Source organism: Tachysurus fulvidraco, chromosome 7, assembly GCF_022655615.1.
Source record: "Tachysurus fulvidraco isolate hzauxx_2018 chromosome 7, HZAU_PFXX_2.0, whole genome shotgun sequence".
In the NCBI taxonomy this organism is placed as follows: domain Eukaryota; kingdom Metazoa; phylum Chordata; class Actinopteri; order Siluriformes; family Bagridae; genus Tachysurus; species Tachysurus fulvidraco.
The window spans coordinates 4,893,028-4,909,918 of record NC_062524.1 but is presented as its reverse complement, the minus strand read 5'-3'; the positions used below and the strand labels follow the sequence as shown (position 1 = coordinate 4,909,918).

General features: G+C 39.1%; 1 protein-coding gene across 2 annotated transcripts in view; it reads left to right on the top strand.

Annotated features, from left to right (window-relative positions):
• Positions 1 to 515: 515 nt before the first annotated feature.
• Positions 516 to 16,891, top strand: part of glcci1a (glucocorticoid induced 1a) — a 37,581-nt gene continuing 21,205 nt past the window's right edge. The window contains exons 1-2 of one of the 2 annotated variants that reach the window (XM_047816864.1): positions 516 to 1,459; positions 15,581 to 15,720. In XM_047816864.1, the coding sequence (XP_047672820.1) occupies positions 1,012 to 1,459; positions 15,581 to 15,720 (588 nt within the window). In that variant the 5' untranslated portion in view covers positions 516 to 1,011. The remainder of the gene's footprint in view (positions 1,460 to 15,580; positions 15,721 to 16,891) is intronic. The other variant, XM_027171517.2, reaches the window with a different exon arrangement.

The window sequence follows — 16,891 nt, the reverse complement described above, 5'->3', positions numbered from 1 at the left end:
TGCACTTTTACACTTGCATCAAAACGCTTTGGTAAGAGAGGTGATCAGTTATCAGGAATAAATAGAAACGACTTTTCTAGAAACGTTAATGCATGAATTTATTGAATAACGTTAATGCATGAATAGATTTTATATGATGTAATGTGTTAGGTTATTACTTAGAAGCTTACTTTTTCATTCACTGACTCACTTATTAATGGCAGTGAGACATTTAAGAGGCCAAAGAGTCGATTCTTATTAGATTCAAATGATCTGAATCGCTGGAAAGAGCCAGAATTCTCATTGCTAGCTGTAACTCTACTGCAAAAATACTAACTTAATAAATAAATAGATAGATAAATAAATAAATAAATAAGTAAATAAAGGAAATCCCCGGTTGCTGAAATAAAGTTAAGGAAATGATGTGTAGCTGTGACCTTCCTTCGCTGATTACATACCACGCCCACTCTCTTCTTATATGGTAAAGCCCCGCCCACCGGCTTTCTGCACTCTTTGTAGCTTGCCGCTTGTAGTTTCTGTCACTTGCAGCAACTTAAATGCTGGAAGCAAGTCGACCCTGGGACATTTATATATATATATTATATTACTTTATTATATATAATATAACTTTATTTTCTTTTTTCTTATCTAACTCGAACTAAGAACTTAAGGATCACTCACATCACTTCTTATCATGTGTTTTTCTTTCTTATAGCTGCCAGTGAAGAAAGAGGAAATGGACTTGTTTTATTAGAAAATGCAGATAAACCGGAAAATAGTCTTAACTTAATTGTAACAAAGAAAATTATTTTATTTTTGGACGTTTTATATATTTTTTAAAGCTTTTCTCTGGTTATTTAGTCTTCAGTCTAGATACAATTGTAATGCATTAAAAATATAATAATAATAATAATAATAATAATAATAATAATAATAATAATAATAATAATAATAATAATAAGGTCAGGGTTTTTTAAAAGTTTTTTAGTCTGTATTTATTCAAGACGAACGAGGAAACTGCGGGATCACATCATGTCATCATCATCATCATCATCATCGTGCAACTCGACTCATCAGCAACGGGCTAAAGGCAGCACGGGATCCCCCACCATCTCATCATCATCATCGTCATCTTCATCTTCATCATCATCATCATTAGTCGTTAACTGTGCGAGCCGGTTGCTGCAGCCAGTCCGTGCCACAGTGCCATACCAGCTGCTGCGCGGGAGCCGCCGCTCCTCTCCCTCATCCTCTTCCTCCTCTTCCTCTTGTGCGTCAGCCGGGGGCGACGTCGCAGCACCGAGAGCTCCCGGTGCCGCCGCCGCGAGCCCGACGCGAGTAGTGACGCCGCTCGCGCGCGCGCCTGGAAACGGAAGCGGCCACGGTACCGTGGACTGCGCCGCCGGGCTGAACGCGCGCTCCCCGCCGCCTGACCGCAAGGGATCACCGGAGCGGTGCCCCGATTCACCTGCTTACCGAGGTAACAACGTCTCATAACCTCTTTATGATTCTGCATCTGCCTTTTTATTTATTTATATATACAAATTTATATATTTTTATATAATGTCCGTCACGAACGCTTTACGCGCGCTGTCTTTCCAGTGTTCACTTATTATTATTATTATTATTATTATTATTATTATTATTATTATTATTATTATTATTAGCGTTTAATGCGTGTTATCCGTCATCTTTGCACTCATCAGGATGTCAATGGAAGCGTATGGTTAGGAAAAGCACACCCGTATTTAGGAGGATTTTCCATTCGGTGTTTGTTTGGTTTGGGTTTGTTTTTTTTTTCCACTCGCGCATTTCCGTGTCCCAAACGCAGCCATGAACCGAACGCTCGCGCATCACCATTATCCTCCAGACGCGAATATACAGTACCGTAAGGCTCTCTAAAACTCAGAGCTCTCTTGCTAAGGCTAGCTTAGCGTTAGCCATGTAAACATTAGCAGGTCTGCTGACTGCTGAGTAATTATTGCAAAGAAATGCACCGAATCGTGCTTCTGCATTTCACCGAGCATTTGCACGGTAAATTAGGTTTCATCTTAAGAGCGATCCAGCTGCTCGTGCCAGGAATGAAAAAAAAAAAACAAAAAAAACAGGGCCTGTGCTGAATATTGCATTTCATGCAACCTATGAAAAATCATCATGGCCTTATCGGTGTGTGTGTTGTTGTCCACAGCAGGATTAGTGTTCATCATCATCATCATCATCATCATCATCATAATCATTATAGTGTTGTGCTGAAGATATATAATATATATAATACACTGACATGCACAAATTTCATTTGAAACCTGGTCTCTTTACAAGCTGCCCAATGATGCAGCTCCTGTGAAAGGTGAACTGAAAGTGTGTGACGTCATCGTTCATAAAGCCCTAAAATAACCCACTAGATAAGCTGCATGCGTGTTTATGTACTAATAGAGGTTTTTGGGTTTTTTTTTTTGAAGGATTTCCACATGCCTGGCCTTGCTGGTCTCCTTTCTAAGCGTTAATGTGTTGGCTGACATTATAAAGACCGTGTGCAAGAGCGCGTGTTATGTTATAATGCCAGGAATTCATTTTGTTTCTGCATTTCTTTACTATCACTTCCTGCGTGTTGGAGTATTGTATATTTTATGGCTATAATGAGGCTTAGATTTATCCTGTCTGTTACCCTCAAGTTCAGAAACGAGGATAATCAGGTTGGTCAGAAGGTGAATGATTTTCAGGCTGTAAAGTTGAAAGGATTTATTAATACGCTATATGTACTAATATACGACTAAGACTTACGCAGGGACTTGTATAGTAGATGGGTATAAGGATGTGGGAAAATGTATGTAATTTCTGATATGGTTAAGTTTTCTTTGACAAGATGTTTATTTAACATTTAAGGAAGGAGTCTCCAGTGTTAGTTTTTTTTTTATATAAGGGAAACAATTTTTTTTGTGATGATGTAACAAGCAGCATTTTTCTAAGTCACGTAGTGGCTACTGAGGAAAGACTTTCCAACAGGTTGAAAAAATTCCAACAGGTTGTCTTTTAATATATAAACCAACTGTAAGCCTTTGTAAAATGCAGTGAAAGAATCGTGACGTGCCGTCAGATTGGTCAGGCTGTATCACATCGTCAAGTATTTGTACATGCTGTAAATATTTTATTTAAAACTTTCTCATTAGATTAAACATATACAGCAAATGGATTCATATCATTTTTAACAATATTAAAAAATAGTTACTACAGAATTTTTACATTTATAGCCGTGTTTCAATGAGTTTAAGGGATTAGACTGCCTAGCTATTCTGTCTGATCGAGAATGCACTCTAAAGACCAAGTGCTTTAGCAGTGAAAACATTTACAAATGTAATCTCCCCTTTAAAATCATTTTCATCCTTTCTTTAGAAAAATACAAAACTTAGATGATTCCTTAAACCACAATTAAACTTTAACTACTTATTGTTGTTGAAGGCAGTAGTGTTGGCGCATGTCAGCTGGGATACGGAGGTGAGGCGAGGTGTGTCGAGCTTCAGGGCTTCACTGTGTGTTGATTGTTTTCTATGCGAGAGACGTGTCAACATGTCAGAGTGTGTGCTGTCAGTCAGGGTCGGCCGACTCTGAGACGCTCCCACGTGGCGTTGCAGTCGTCCCGGTAAAGGACCCGGGTTATGTTCCATCACGTGGCTTAGCGCGGTGACCTCATCTGAAACGGCAGACACACACTGCATCAGATTGCCCTTTCACACAGTCGATACCTTTCACTCTGAGCTCCCGTGGGCACCCGGCCGCATTTCAGCGGAAAACAGATTAGTCTGGATTTGCTCTGAGCGTATTAGTTTCTCATCATGAGTTAGTATTTGTTTGAATTGGTTCCATTATACACTTTACTCTGCTTAATCTGAACTAAGCAAACATCCTAAATCTAGAACACTGAAGAGTAAACACTAAACACTGAAGAGTAAACACTAAACACTGAAGAGTAAATATCAAACACTGACGAGTAAACATCAAACACTGACGAGCAAACACCAAACACTGAAGAGTAAACACCAAACACTGAAGAGTAAACACCAAACACTGACGAGTAAACACCAAACACTGAAGAGTAAACACCAAACACTGAAGAGTAAACACCAAACACTGAAGAGTAAACACTAAACACTGAAGAGTAAACACTAAACACTGAAGAGTAAACACTAAACACTGAAGAGTAAACACCAAACACTGAAGAGTAAACACCAAACACTGAAGAGTAAACACCAAACACTGAAGAGTAAACACTAAACACTGAAGAGTAAACACCAAACACTGAAGAGTAAACACTAAACACTGAAGAGTAAACACTAAACACTGAAGAGTAAACACTTAAGAGAAACACTAAACAGTAAGCTCTAAACAATAAAAGTAAACAATAAACACTTGAGTAAATACTTAACACTGGGGTTGGGGGCAAGAAAAAGATGTCGAACATCAGTAAACAGAAAAGAGTATAATGTCAACTCTAACCATTAAACAGTACACAGTAAATTTTTCTACTCTTCCGTGTAGGGCTGAAATTCACACCTTCTCTTAACTCGGGTTGCTAATGTTACTCTGTACTTGTACAGTGATTTTCAAAGAGCTTGCACTCATGCGTGAGGTCATTAAACTATAAATCCTGCAGCTTCTCTGCTTTGCTGATCCCTTCGGCTAAACTAACCGATCGAGCTGCACGCACTCGTAATATCGTTTTCACATGCGCAGGCCTGCCGGATAATAAGGGCCGAATCAATAAACACCACAACCACGGTGAAGCTAATAGGGTGTAATTGATTAGGCCTGAAGCATTATCATGCTCAGCTTTGCGTCGGTTTTTTCCGAAATGGATTCATGATACTTTGGGGCAGAAAAAGATTGAAGGCTTAAACACAAATTAGAAAAGAACAGCCATAAATGTATAAAAACGTTCTAACGTTTGAGCAGAGTGTACAGATGAGAGCCAAACTGAAAGAATAAAGCACCGCTGCATCACCTTAAATGGATACATGAAGTGAGGTTTAAATCCCATTGGCACCAAGACCAATAAAAGGTGTTTATACTTAAAAAGTCTTCTCAGGGTTTCACATCAACATAAAGATATATATTAGTACAGAAATATACATAATATGTGACAAATTGGAAAACTGTCATGTCATAATGCGACTGGATGCATGAAACTCTACAGGAAATGATGAGCAGAAGAAGCTTATTGCACATTCATAACGAAAGTGTAAAAAGTGATATTACTCCTACATATCAGGGATCTGTCAGTTGGCTTACATGATGATGTCATATTCACAGTGTGTAAAATTACACCACAGTGCACAGTGGTGGTGCTGTCAAATCCTATCTGAAATACATCTTTCAGATATGTATTAAATAAGAACTAGTTCATTCAAAAACTCAAACTCTATAATAACATCAAAGTGATATTTAGTATATTGTGCAGAAATAGCTTCGTACATTGTGACATGATATTTATGTCGTGTGTATTTTCTATTTATTTTTTTAACAATTTTAAAGATTATAAGTACAAAATTTTAACTTGAAATCAGCAGATTCCAGGTGGTGTGTAATTATGAAAAGAAAGTAAATATCATGATATCCCGAACATCTGAACAGTAGGACAGTGTAACGTGACACAATTTATCATGATATCGATCTTAATATATCGTCATACAGGCATCTATGCTCACTACATCATTTAGAGTGTATAATATTAATATTCTATTATTCGATTCAATTCAATTTCATTTGTAGAGTTCGACGCAGGAATATAAAAATTTGGTTTTTAACGTTATCGCTAACTATATAATAATAAGGTTATCATAATATAAAGATAATGTAAGTTTATCATTTATTTATTTGTTTATAATGTAGGAATCAGTGTGTGATTAAATACAGAGACCAGCGCAATTAACGAGCGGTCATGTAGCAGGCTGCTTGTTTCGAGGTCTGCACATTTCTTATTGTAGTAATGGATTTAGGTACGTGCTGATTCACTGGTGGAGCACGAGTCTGGCGATAACTCTCTTTATCTGCGTGTTAACGCCGTTGCAAGACCGTGAGCGTGAACGAGGAGACAGCAGCGTGACGCTGTACTGAACTGTTATCACACACACTCCAGGCTGAGGTTACGCTTAACATTAACAGTCGCCTCAGTTACAGTTACCTCAGGCTTGCTCATTGGGGATAACTACAGTCACAAGTCAAATATTAATTCAGATTATTTTTGTATTACATTAATCTTTTTATAATGTTTTCTTTTGTATTATGTTCTGTAAAGTTGCTTTGAGACAATGTCCAATGATAAAAGCGCCATACAAATAAAATTGAATTGAATTGAATCGAACATTGTGAGCTAATACTCTGGAGATTATGACTTTAGATCCCTGCACTGCCTGAAGATCACTGCTGCCATGTTTTTATTGGCTTTTATTATTAGCTTGTGTCCTAATGGGAAAACGTATAAATCGTGATGTTAACATTCTAACTTTGCAATGTGTTTTTTAATTTTTTTTTTTTATTCTGGCTTCTTTTATTGTAAAATTTTACCTGGATGATTCATGAGCAATTTTTTCACTTAAATCTGGCAGCTCACTTCCCATCAGTTATTCGTTAAACTTGTCTTTCTTTTCTTTCTTCCCAAGCAGTGGGAACTCTGACTGACTGAAATGAAACCAACGTTTTAACAAGGCGCTACTTATTATTCAAGAAAACACGATTTAACATGAAAAAGTTAATACAAATCAAAATCTCGTTAGAGACGTATAATAGATATCTTTTCAGATGATGAAACTGAGTGAGTATGAGTACACAAACTGTATGAAGAACTCTCTAACACTCTCATATTGGGGTTTATTTAGCTTCCTTGTCAGTATATATGCTAAAAGGTATAACAAGGGTTTAAAAAAGTGTCCAGAGTCTAGTATGAATTATCAATTTAAGTAATACTAATCATTTATTCAAGGGATAACTAATCATTATTCATTTCAAAGATCATCAGAATCTCTCACGCTCTCTAACAGAAACACAGTGTTTTCTGTATGTACATCACTACAATGTTATTCTTATAGATTGACAGAAGTTCAGCTGAAGATATTGCTAGTGAATGAAATGTTGGACTGGCGATTTGAAAAGAAATATAAGCAGCGGTCCTTCAAATTTGTCTATGATGAGTAATGAATGTCCTGTAAGAGGAAGATAATCTCAGGCAGGGTGATGTAAGGAGGGCCGAATCGAGGCGGAGTTAGTTATCACCCTGAAGATAATTATTTTCCTAGAACAGAATGTCACAAATTGTGTTTTATTCTACTTCTGCCAAAGAAGCTTTCCAAATAAGAAATTCTAATTATTATTATTATTATTATTATTGTTGTTGTTGTTGTTGTTGTTGTTGTTGTTATTATTATTTATCCGTTTATACATTCATTTAACTAGTAACTAGTTTAAACTTACATTCCCGCAACGAGAAACCTACTAGTTATTGCAACATGTCCTTCCACAAATTTTTACCATTTAACAATTGCACAAGTTTTTAATCCTCTGACGTCACACTCGAGGCCCGCTCCCTCGTTTCATTTGACTCGCACCAATTTGCAAACGATAATATTGAAACGATCCATAATATATGCTGTTACTATATAATTAGCAGTTACTATAGAAACAATGCCATGCTAGCTGTTACTATAGAATTAGCTGTTACTATAGAAACAGATACATAAACATATAAAACTTAATAATAACTGCCAGAGCTTCTGTTATAGAAAATAATGGTAGTGTGTGTGTGTGTGTGTGTGTGTGTGTGTGTGTGTGTGTGTGTGTGTGTGTGTGTGTGTGTGTGTGTGTGTGTGTGTGTGTGTGTGTGTACAATACAAGCAGAAGCACTACATTGACATGATCCCAGACTGCACAGCACTTGTTTCTGTGACACAGATTCTCCTTGAATGAACCCACAGCAGAGACACACATGTGCAAAGTGACACATTGATCTGTCTAAGTAACCTAAAGCTGGTAAATGTGTCAGAGTTGGACCTGTGCTGACCCGCATCAGGCGGCATGCTGAGATTAGCTGCGTTGTGTAGAGTTTATCAGAAGTGTTGACACGGCTTTACAGCGAAGCCCGTGAGCTTGCTGTTTGTTGCCATGACTGTTGTTTGCTGCGTGGCCTAATTACCACGGCGCGGTGAGCACTCAGGCCCTCACGAACACTGAGCTGACCGCCATAACAAGTTTGTTTGTGTTTGCATGATGCTGAATGCTGACATCAATTCATTTTACACGGCTTGTGAATTTGGCAGCTTTATTTTATTTTTCTTGTCAGCTTCCACTTTTAGGTTTTGAGTATCTCTGTGTGACAGTTCTACTTAGCATGTAATATCACTGTTCACTCTTGCGCTCTTCAGTTCCGAATATAGCTGCAGAGCTCCTTTAGATGCAGTCATTTATATTCTCTGATTCATTTCATGTAGCAAACTGAATCTGTTAGATATGCTGATGAGCTATTCTATTTGCTTTTAGCCAGAGGATGTTTTTATCAGGGTAAAAATATGAAGGCGTACTATTTGCACTCAAATGAGTCATTTCCAGTATTTTCATCTCTCTCTCTCTCTCTCTCTCTCTCTCTCTCTCTCTCTCTCTCTCTCTCTCTCTCTCTCTCTATAGATATATATATATCTAATATAGATATTCTTCTTGCTATCAGCACTTTTTGGTATTTCTGATAGTTCAGACACTGGAGACTCCTTTCAAAAGGTTTTAACAGTAAACTTCATTTTTTTTTCTCTCTTTTTCTCTCTTGTGCTCTCTCTTTCTCTTTCTTGTGCTCTCTCTCTCTCTCTCTCTCTCTCTCTCTTTCTCTCTGTTTCTCACTTTCTCTCTCTCTCTCTCTCTCTCTCTGTCTCTCTGTCTCTCTCTCTCTCTCTCTCTCTCTCTCTCTCTGTGTTTCTCACTCTCTCTCTGTCTCTCTCTCTCTTTCTCTCTGTTTCTCACTTTCTCTCTGTCTCTCTCTCTGTCTCTCTCTCTCTGTCTCTCTCTCTCTCTGTTTGTCACTCTCTCTCTGTCTCTCTCTGTTTGTCACTCTCTCTCTGTCTCTCTCTGTCTCTCTCTGTTTGTCACTCTCTCTCTGTCTCTCTCTGTTTGTCACTCTCTCTCTGTCTCTCTCTGTTTGTCACTCTCTCTCTGTCTCTCTCTGTCTCTCTCTCTCTGTCTCTCTCTCTCTCTCTGTCTCTCTCATCTCTCTCTTTCTCTGTTTGACACTCTCTCTCTGTCTCTCTCTGTTTGTCACTCTCTCTCTGTCTCTCTCTGTTTGTCACTCTCTCTCTGTCTCTCTCTCTCTCTGTCTCTCTCTCTCTCTCTCTCTCTCTCTCTCTCTCTCTCTCTCTCTCTCTCTCTCTCTTTCTATGTTTAAAACTCACTAGCAAATACAATCTTAGATGATGGTTTATTATCTTATATATATTGTTAACTACAAACCAGTTAGCAAAATTGATAGCTACTAGCTTTATGTAAAGATTGCATTTTAGCTAGCATGAGAGAAGCTGGCTACTGGTATTACTTTCATACTAAAACTATGTAGCCAGCCAAATCTAGCTAATCCTTTGTTATAATTAGCTAACTTGTTAGAAACACTATCCACTGTGTTTAATTATATACAACTATGATGGATAGGCAAATGTTAGGTCTCTAGCTAGTTAGCTTGTTATTACAACTAGCTACTGTTGGGGTGAGTGGTGATTGTTGCTAAAGGAAAGACAGTGCAGTGTTGTGTAGATTATAAACCAAAAAGCATGAATTCTGTTGTATAATGTTTTAATACTGATCTTCCTGAATAACATACAGCCATTATATTACACCTTCATCAAACCACATCACTCTTTATCAGTCATAGTTACAGCTAACAGACATTTGTGAAACAATTTTTTCAGAGAAGTTTTTCCAGAGAATCTGCAAAGCATTAACTCATCTTTCCGAACACACTCGTTTGAACGTTAACCGTACGTCCTCGTGTAAGGTGTTACTATGGAAACGATAGCAAACACATTAGTATAAAACTCGTAGCAGCAATTAATCAACACCTTCGGACCAATTGTAGAATTTAACAGTCCTGTTGTATAGCAATAAAAAAAAGAGTTTATGCATTTATTGAGTTCCAAACATTTAATTTGGGCACCTGTCTAATTCATTTGCAGTCAGATTGGTGCGTTTAGCTGTTATTTAAGAATGTATAAGTTCGGGACTTGCTTTATGTCACATCAAGTTTAAAATCGTATCAGCTTTTTTTTCAATTTTGCAGTAGTAGGCTGGTGTGTGTGTGTGTGTGTGTGTGTGTGTGTGTGTGTGTGTGTGTGTGTGTGTGTGTGTGTGTGTGTGTGTGTGTGTGTGTGTGTGTTTGTGTGTTTGTCGAACTGTCCTAAACCGGCTGAGCTGGTTGGACTATTGTGAAGACTATGCAGTGTTATTGAGGGCAGTAGTTCACATTTGCATGTCAGCTTGATTTTCGTTTTGGTGTGAGAAACGCTTCGACACATAACACACAACACAACAAGTAACATCGACTGAGCTGCTAAACGTTGTACAGAGTTTAACGTCTATCCTGAGCGACAGCCACGTTCCCAGGTTTTGCTGTAATTCAAACACAGCATTTAAAAATGACTTATCATGCAACTTTCACAGAGTAGCAGCTAGTTGTAGATTTGATTTATTTATTTATTTATCTATCTATCTATCTATCTATCTATCTATCTATCTATCTATCTATCTATCTATCTATCTATCTATCTATCTATCTATTTATTTATTTATTTATTATTAATCCTACTCAAAACAAAACGGACAAAAGTTCTACTACTTAAAATCGTTTTGATATTGTTGAGAAAATGTAATGGTTACAGTAAATGATAATAGACATGTTGGCTGAACTGTACATCAAAGATTGGTCCTAGGATCCAGTTTTAAGGCGCACGATGTACTTTTTCATCCGTTCAACATCGAGTAATTGTTTTTATCATCTATAAACAAGCACAATGGAGTTTTTTACCTTTTAACAGTTAAAAAGCCATGTTGTTTTTGTTCGAGGTGTGAACAACCACGCGATCAAATGCCAAAGGCCATCTAGAACTCTGCTCACCCACGCTCTCTCTTTCTGTTTGCCTGGGCACGGATCTACTTAAATGTCACCCGCCTCACATTATAACCCTAGTACAGTGTGTGCAAGCCTACTTACAACAGAAATGTGAGACAGTGCACTTTCCACTGAAGGCTCTTGGCAGGGACGTGTGTCTCCATCTGCTCTCAGTAAACCAGGAAAAAAAAAAGAAAAGGTGAAATTTGTGAGACGAATTAGAGCCAGAACCAAAGCTTAGGTACCAAATGCCATTATGCTCATAACCGGTTTGACTCACACTTACAGTTTTCCCCTAAAACCAGATTCATCCTAATCATTTCAGTGTTAATAAAAGTTCCACAAAGCCACACGGTAGCACATTGTTCACGTTTGGTTCAAACGGTCGGGGCTTAACTTACAACTGCTTTTATTTCTACTTACTAGAAATCCCAAATTACATGAGTGTCAAACACAAACTTGGCTGGAGGTGTGTGGGTGGTGTGTAGAATTCTACGGAACCCACAGTTTTAATGCGTGTCATGACAGGTGCAATTATTTCAGCACTGCTCCTTCAGGCAGTGTTTATCACAGTATGTCTGGAATGAGCCAGTGTGTGTAGTGTGATCCAGAACGAGATGATATTTAACCCTCTGTAGGCACGCGGGTCTCTTGCAAGTTTCTCTCTTGACGTAGCGATGAGATGGTCGTCAGGCAAAATGTATGCTATCTACTGTGATCTTTATACACACTAAAACACCAGTGGAATTCAGATTAATCTCTTCTGAGGTCTAAGGTCTTCTGCACATCTGCCCCAGTGCTTGATGCATTGTGCGTTCTGATATACCGTAGACTTCCTGTCAGCTCAATTCAATCTGGCCTTTCTCTTCTGACCCCTTTCAAGTAACATCAAGCCTTGACTTGAGGGTTATTGGTTATTGGTCAGAGTGAAAGTGATGAAAGCCGTGACCTAGATAAGCCCCACACACTTGACATAAAAAGTTGACACTGAAGAAGACGGGCAACAAATACTCACAATAATGTGTTTAGAAAGTGGTATTTAAGGCTCTCTCAAGCTCTACTGAAATGTCTGAATGAAACGATAGTTTAATGTTGTGGAAAACATGTAACAAAATAGCATTATTAATATATTATTCAGTCGCTAGCTGAAGTAGTGTTTCAGACAAAGAATCGATTTATCACAATACCTGCGATGAAAAACGTCTCCAAAAATAACACAGCAAACCACAAAAGTAGCTCAAGGTTGTCATGGCAACACTTTAATTTCCATGCTCGCATGACGACCTTTCGGACTGTAAACGTCTTTCGGTTTTTGTTGTGCTTTTTACTTTTAAAATGACCGGCGATTAAAACCAACGCTGAAGAGCACCAGCTTGCTAAAATGATGAAACGAATAAAGATTATTAATTATGGCTACATGATGGACAGATTGATTGGATTTTTACTACATTTTGGACGTTCTTACCGGACAGAGAGCACTTACTATTCATTACATTTACATTTACGGCATCTAGCAGACACCCTTATCCAGAGTGACTTACAACTGAGCATTAAGGGCCTTGCTCAGGGGCCCAGCAGTGGCAGCTTGGTGGACCTGGGGTTCGAACCCATGACCTTCCGATCTGTAGCCCAATACCTTAACCACTGCGCTACCACATCCCACGTTAAGGTCCAACTGGGTGGAAACCTTGTTGGAATGCCTTCAAGGGTTCACAGTCGACAAGAGCGCAGTACGTAAAGCTGCCATTGCTTCTCCTCTTGCTCTCTAATATTGTGTGCACCTCTAAATAAAGAGAGAAGATGACCTTAAAACTGTCCCCTTTAAATCCAGCTGCACTGTGATTATGTATAACGAGCACCCAGAGATGCGAGAGAGTTCACACGCCAAAAATGTAGCAACAATGGGATAATTGCGGTGGGCGTGCGATTCTGGGAAGACAGAAGGGCATTGAGCTTAAAACAGCTTTCTCTGTCAAACCACCCCGAGTCAACATGGGGACTTGAAAAGGGTCAAAATAAAGGCTTTATTTAGTCTCACGCTTCAGTAGGCCGTTTCTGGGATTAAAGCACAGGTCAGACATTCTTTAATCTGATTAAGGCATCGAGGCCACACTCCCTTTTAATGACCTGACAGGCGTAGAGGACACACCCACTTTTGTACACTCCTGACAGGCACAGAGGTTACATCTTTAACGTTACTGACTAGTACAGATGCCACACCACCTCTTAATGCTTCTGAACCACTTTTAATGCCCCTGAGAGGCACAGAGGCTACACCTCCTTTAATGCCCCTGAGAGGCACAGAGGCTACACCTCCTTTAATGCCACTGACAGGCACAGAGGCTACAGCTCCTTAAATGCCCCTGACAGGCATAGAGTCTACACCTCCTTTAATGCCACTGACAGGCACAGAGGCTACAGCTCCTTTAATGCCCCTGACAGGCATAGAGGCTACACCTTCTTTAATGCTCCTGACAGGCATAGAGTCTACACCTCCTTTAATGCCCCTGACAGGCACAGAGGCTACAGCTCCTTAAATGCCCCTGACAGGCACAGAGGCTACACCTCCTTTAATGCCCCTGACAGGCACAGAGGCTGCACCTCCTTTAATGCCCCTGACAGGCACAGAGGCTGCACCTCCTTTAATGCCATTGACAGGCACAGAGGCTACAGCTCCTTAAATGCCTCTGACAGGCATAGAGGCTACACCTTCTTTAATGCCCCTGACAGGCACAGAGGCTACACCTTCTTTAATGCCCCTGACAGGCACAGAGGCTACACCTTCTTTGATGCCCCTGAGAGGCACAGAAGCTACAGCTCCTTTAATGCCCCCGAGAGGCACAGAAGCCACAACTCCTTCAGTGACTGACAGAAACATAGGCCACATGTTGTCACTGGGACTGACAGGCAGTAAACTATTAATAAAACACAGATGTTTGAAGCGGACTGCAGAGAGCCATTCAGTGTTCCAGTTAAACGTGTAGCATTGCGGCTGAGTGTGTGTGTTTGTGTGGGTTGTAAATAATTTCAGACGTGGAAAGGTTGTACATTTGGTTTGCTGTTTTTGTGAAACTTGCTCGGCCTTGACCCACTTTCCCACCTTGTGCCTCTGGATTTAAAGCAAGGTATTTTTATCCGATGTTGAGTCGCCTCAGGAGGAGATGTCCTTCTGGTCTTGAAGTTTAAGGATAAGCCAAAACTCATGGAGTCTGAGTGGCCGTGCTGCCTCTGTGTGTAGAGTAACGACTGAGACAGGACCGAGGTATTAAATATTAATAACAGGTATTAGTGGTTTAATGATATACATTAATGATTAATTGCCTAACCTTTTATAGTTCATTACAATATTATCATGGAACTGCATTTTTTTTTAAATATATCATGTTATTAGATTTTAGTTTAATTATATGGAATTAAACAGAAAAAAAGTTGAGATCTCTGTGTGCTATATATGTCATATATCTTTCATGACACTGTTGATGGGATATTCTATTTAAATGTGGTGTTGCATGTAAAGGAGGAACCTCGTAGCCCCAGGATCTCCAGGTTAATCCTGATAATAATAATAATACATTTCTATCTAACCCATGTCACCAAGGTTTCCATCACCAGGTTTCCTCCCTTCTTTAAAAACGACATATTAGGTGTGAATGAATTCATGTGGTGTCCAATCCTGGGTGTATTGTCTCCTCATGTGTAGTTTTCTGTGTAGTCAATTTCTTTCCAGATCTTGTCCCTTATTATGCAGCCTCCTAGTGAATATGATGTAGGATCGGTGACGATGACAGTTATTTAAAAGGGTACCATTTACCTGAGGCTACCAAAACACTTTAAAACCACCTTGCTAGTATTAAGCCTTTTAAAGGGATTTTGTTAAAAGTGTTCCTTCGCAGATTGTTGATGTCGCGATGTGTTCTGAGGGCCAACGTCGACACCCAAAATGGACATTGTACCAACGTCAGTTTGCTTCCTAACAATAAACCATGTTTTAACATCTTCTATATTCCCTGTGCAGTTCCAATATATCAGTTGTATCAACTGAACTTAATGCAATAACCAAAAGATCCTCATTAATATTAGCATTACCGGATAATATACTAGTAATAATAGTACAGTAAACGTCTCAGTAGCTCATTTATACCATCCAGTCTCTTCAGATTGTATTAAGACGGCAAGGAATGTCTGTACCGTACAATGGAAAAACTGCACAGCATAATAGAGACAAATTGCTTTCTGTTTCTAGATTTGGTTAATATCTATGCTAAATATTAGCACAGGTGCGATCAGCTGGCGTTTGTGATTCGGTCGTATCAGTCACACCTGTCGGATTAACGATTAACAGTGCTGTTGTAAACTTAAATACAATCCGGTCCATAAAATGTTGAAATTGTGCGTGACGAACACCTTTCAGTTCTTTCAAGTCCTCCCACCTCCCACCTGTCCTCTGACTGATTTCTCTTTTCTTTTCTCTAACAGTTGAAAGGTCAAAAGCCCAGCAGGTGTGGATCAGGCGCACTTCCTCTCAAGGTGCCATCACAGTACCGTACCTGACCGGCCAGTGGCCCCGTGACGCCTACCTGCTCTATCCATCACGCACAAAAGACAAATCCACACAGGTAGGATCACTGCCCAACCTGCTTTAATCACTCAGGCTGTTTGTGGGTCTTAGTCTTTTTGTGGCTTCACTAGAAGTGTGCCTTTGCTAATGTTCTCAATCTGAGGATGTTATGTAGGTAAACGGACTCGTGCAAAGCAAACACAATATACAGTAGCTGGCAGTAAAGTGGTTATAGTCATGAGAAGACGAGAATACGCTAGCTAATAGCTAAAATAAACGATTTTACTAGCGCCTTGTGGTACTAGAGTACTAGAGTACCACAAGAGTAGGTTGTTGAGGGGTATTTCAATGCAGCTTGTTTTTATTCCAGTCAAAATAAAGATTTTCAGCAACAGAAAACAGATGTAGATTATTGTAAATGCTTTCGCAATTGACAATTATTAAGCAATAGTAACGATTCCTGACAGGGAAGAATTAAAAAAAAAAAAAAAAAACAGTTTAATTTGCTTTTTTGTAAATGAAAGATGAAGATTTTTTTGAATAGCTGTAATGGAAACATGATAATACAGGCTTGTTTATTAAAAATAGATATCTGTCTAAATAAGCAATTTGTCAATGACATTTTCTCAGAGAGTTTGCTGTTTTATGTCATCAAAAGGAAAGATTTAAGGAAAGATAGGTCTTCTGTGCCATCTTCGTGAATGGGAAACTTTGTACATTGCCTGCGTTAGTGTGGACCCGGCTTTAGACACGAGAACGTGTGTAAAGTTTATTTGTATTACCTTAAATAAGGACCATGATTAGATCTGATTTCAGACCAGTGGCTTTAGATTTAACCACAGATTATCTGATCACAGTAAGAGTATCTGACTGACAGATTTGACTTAGCTAAACCGTGGGAGTGTATCTATTGGAACACGCATGTTAGACAGCGTAACGTAGATGCGAAGGTGTGAAGGCAGTCCAGACGTCCCACATGGTGTAATGTCAAACAAAGGCTCACATGATCTGGGCGTTTTTGTGCAAACATAACACTCAGGAAAAAGCTTCATCGATAGCATTTAAATACTGTAGTTCATTAGTGGACGGCCAGCTTCGGATTTAAATAGTCAAATTGACTCCCGTGATGTCACAAATGATGTTTAAGGTTTCAGAGCTTAAGCCCGGACAAAAGGGGATAAATAAAGAGGATTTTTTTCCTACTAAAAATGCCCAACACAGATATAAGG